This window comes from Sinocyclocheilus grahami, unplaced genomic scaffold, assembly GCF_001515645.1.
Source record: "Sinocyclocheilus grahami isolate Dianchi unplaced genomic scaffold, SAMN03320097.WGS_v1.1 scaffold2024.1, whole genome shotgun sequence".
Classification (NCBI taxonomy): domain Eukaryota; kingdom Metazoa; phylum Chordata; class Actinopteri; order Cypriniformes; family Cyprinidae; genus Sinocyclocheilus; species Sinocyclocheilus grahami.
This window is the reverse complement of record NW_015507203.1, coordinates 2,712-5,421: the sequence shown is the minus strand read 5'-3', so window position 1 is coordinate 5,421 and position 2,710 is coordinate 2,712. Positions and strand designations below refer to the sequence as shown.

The following is a 2,710-nucleotide window of genomic DNA, read 5'->3' as shown; positions in this document are numbered from 1 at the left end:
ATATTGTGTTGAGTGATCGAGGGATGCTGCAGAAACTCTTACATGAGCGATGCTGATGCCGCAGTAGATGGAGAACGCGGTTGCCAGATCCTCATCGAAACGATTGAACCACGGCCCGTTGGTTTTATTCACCAGTTCTGCCACGCCGATCACCTCTGATGAGAGATCAGATCAGAGCAGATGTTCTCGTGGGTTTCTGTACTCGTGTCTGCGGTTGATGCACGTCAGCATCGTCTCTGACTGCCCTCAACATCTCTACAAGCAAAGCCTCAAGGACACACACATTTAATGTCGCACGCACTTTGAGCTCATTCTCTGTAAATCTCAAGCCTCGAGTGGCGTGTTTCTCTTTAGCGGTTCATCTCGATCTGATGGCTGTTTGTGGTAATTATGTTTAAATGTGATTCAGGACTGAATCCTGCAGCATAAATCTCCGGCAGGTTTCACTACACTGTAAAAAAAAAAAGCTACGTTTTTTTTTTGAGGTTGTAAATAATATTATTGGAGTACATTTGACAAGAAAACACTTTCAGTCATTCTACTTCAAAATTTCACAATTCAGTGTGTTACCTGTAGTTTCTTTGTAATTATTTATTTGTGAAATTCACGAGGAATTGAAAATGTTTCAATGTTACATATTTATAAACCGAGAGTTCCGGTGCTTGGCTCTGATTGGCTGAGCCGCGTTCGAAGCTGTTGTAAATGACGCTACAAAGTAACACACACCTTTGTTTACGTTTGTGTGTTGCTCGGCAACCACTTTGTAGCAACCACAACTGTTTCTGAGGAGCTACATTGTTTGGTGGAAGAACACTGTGTTTATTAATATCACTACACTTTATTTGCTCCGTTTTATTTTGTAAACCTTACTACGTATATAACCGTTTTATTTTATAAAAGCAGTAACCCCCGTGAAGCCGTGGTTTACAGTGAATTTATAACAGCTAAGGGGGTTTTAGTGCGTAACAACGCCTCTTAGCTGTTATAAACTCACTGTTAACCACGGCTTCACGGGGCTTATTGCTTTATTTGATCATTTGTATAGATTTAATTTATTTCTGAAAATCTAAAAATTTTTGTCTGAACTTGACCAGAGCGGACAAAATGATCTTTTACAAACCATTTCACATTTGTATATATTTGACAAATATGTAAAGATTTTCTTTATTTCCGTGTCTGATTTTGTCCACAGGGACTGCGTGTCGGGAGAGCCTCCAGGATTGACGTGTCTGACCTTCGTTCTCATCTTTGATGGGGAAGCAGAGGATGTTTCTCGTCCTGAAGCCCGTGCTGTCGTCCACACCGCGGTAAAACAGAGGGTGGGAATACGCATCCTTGATGTTGAGGATTTTCCCAGTGGTGGCGACATGACCAGCGATGCCCTGATCCGCCGGGATACGAAACTCCTTCTGCTCACACAAGAGAGACAGAGAGAGAAAGAGAGAGAAAGAGAGAGAGGTCAGAGTTCAATACATTTATTCAGCTCTCAACACTGTAAAAAATTATTTTAAAGGTAAAAGACTGTAAAATTTCTATGGTAAAAAATCTGTTAATTGGTTAACAGTAAATTTCTTTACTGCAAATTTAAATTTGAAACCTAAAATGTTGCTACTATATTTTTTTCTGCTCTCGGGAGCTTTTTGTGTTGGCGGACGGTGCTTCAGCAGTGGTCGTTCCTGTGTCGAGTGGGTTGCGCACTTCAGGCTGCACTACCCCCGTCATGCTGCAAGCGGCCATTTCCCCTGTCTCAGCATGTAAAAGAGCATTTCCATAAAAGAGCCCATTTCTCAATAAGTACAATAGTACAACAGCCCAAGTACAATAAGTGGGTGCGTCTTTGTAAAGACGACGGATCATCTTTTTAAAGATGCCATTTCACCCGTGTGTTTCTGGATGCGGTCGTTACCTGGTGCCAGGTGATGGACACGATCGCTGCCTCACGTGTCTGGGCATTAAACATGCTGAGGTGGTGTTCCCATTGAGGGAAGATGACCATCTCGGAGTTGCGGGCCAGGCTCAGTTTCTGAAAGAGCTCCGAACCGCTACCGACCTCACACTCCGAGCGACAAAGGTCACCGCGAGTTCTCTGGGTCGTGCGATGTCCACACTTGTGGTCCAGGAGCGCCATTTCTGGCTGTGTCTGGTTGATATGAGGGACACCGACAAAGTTCGGTTCCTTAATGCCCCTGTGTCCCAGACCGGCCTCTTCGGCGAAGTGGTCGAGAGCTTGACCCAGCAGTTCTCGGCTGCACAGAAGCAGACTGAAGCGGTTTGCCGCACCCTGCCCCGGCCGGCAGCTGCTGCCTTCACCCGTCCGCAGCTCCTGCGCCGCATCCGTAGCAGCCTCCAGCAAGTAGCGCCGTGGAGCTGGGCATAGGCAGGCCGCCCCACCCGTCAAAACCTGGCGGTGAGCGAAAGAGCAAGAGGCCCTGGGACGGGTGACCCAGAGAGGGAGGAAGCTGCTCTTTGAGGGATGGTGAAGGAGGGCCGGGTGGAGAATCTGGAAAATCTCGACACGAGAGCGGTTTTCTCTGTCCCTGGGTCCCAGGAGGGTACGGAGAGTCGCGAACGGACCAGCACCGGACCACACTCATCCTCCACTATTGCCAGCAGGCAGCAGCGGGTGGTTCGAGAGCGTCAACAAAGGCCCTACTTACGCACCCTCTGCCAAAATGTGGAACCAGGTAAGCGTTGCACCGCAGCACTCACC

The 2,710-nt window shown here is 47.2% G+C and overlaps 1 protein-coding gene across 1 annotated transcript in view; it reads right to left on the bottom strand.

The window, feature by feature from the left end:
* The window catches only part of LOC107573751 (cGMP-dependent 3',5'-cyclic phosphodiesterase-like), a 16,426-nt gene extending 14,430 nt beyond the window's left edge, over positions 1 to 1,996 (bottom strand). Inside the window, exons 1-3 of the mRNA XM_016260194.1 lie at positions 1,907 to 1,996; positions 1,235 to 1,412; positions 43 to 155 (exon numbers count right to left, since the gene is read on the bottom strand). Coding sequence (XP_016115680.1) covers positions 43 to 155; positions 1,235 to 1,412; positions 1,907 to 1,996 — 381 coding nt within the window. The remainder of the gene's footprint in view (positions 1 to 42; positions 156 to 1,234; positions 1,413 to 1,906) is intronic.
* Between the last annotated feature and the right edge of the window lie 714 nt (positions 1,997 to 2,710).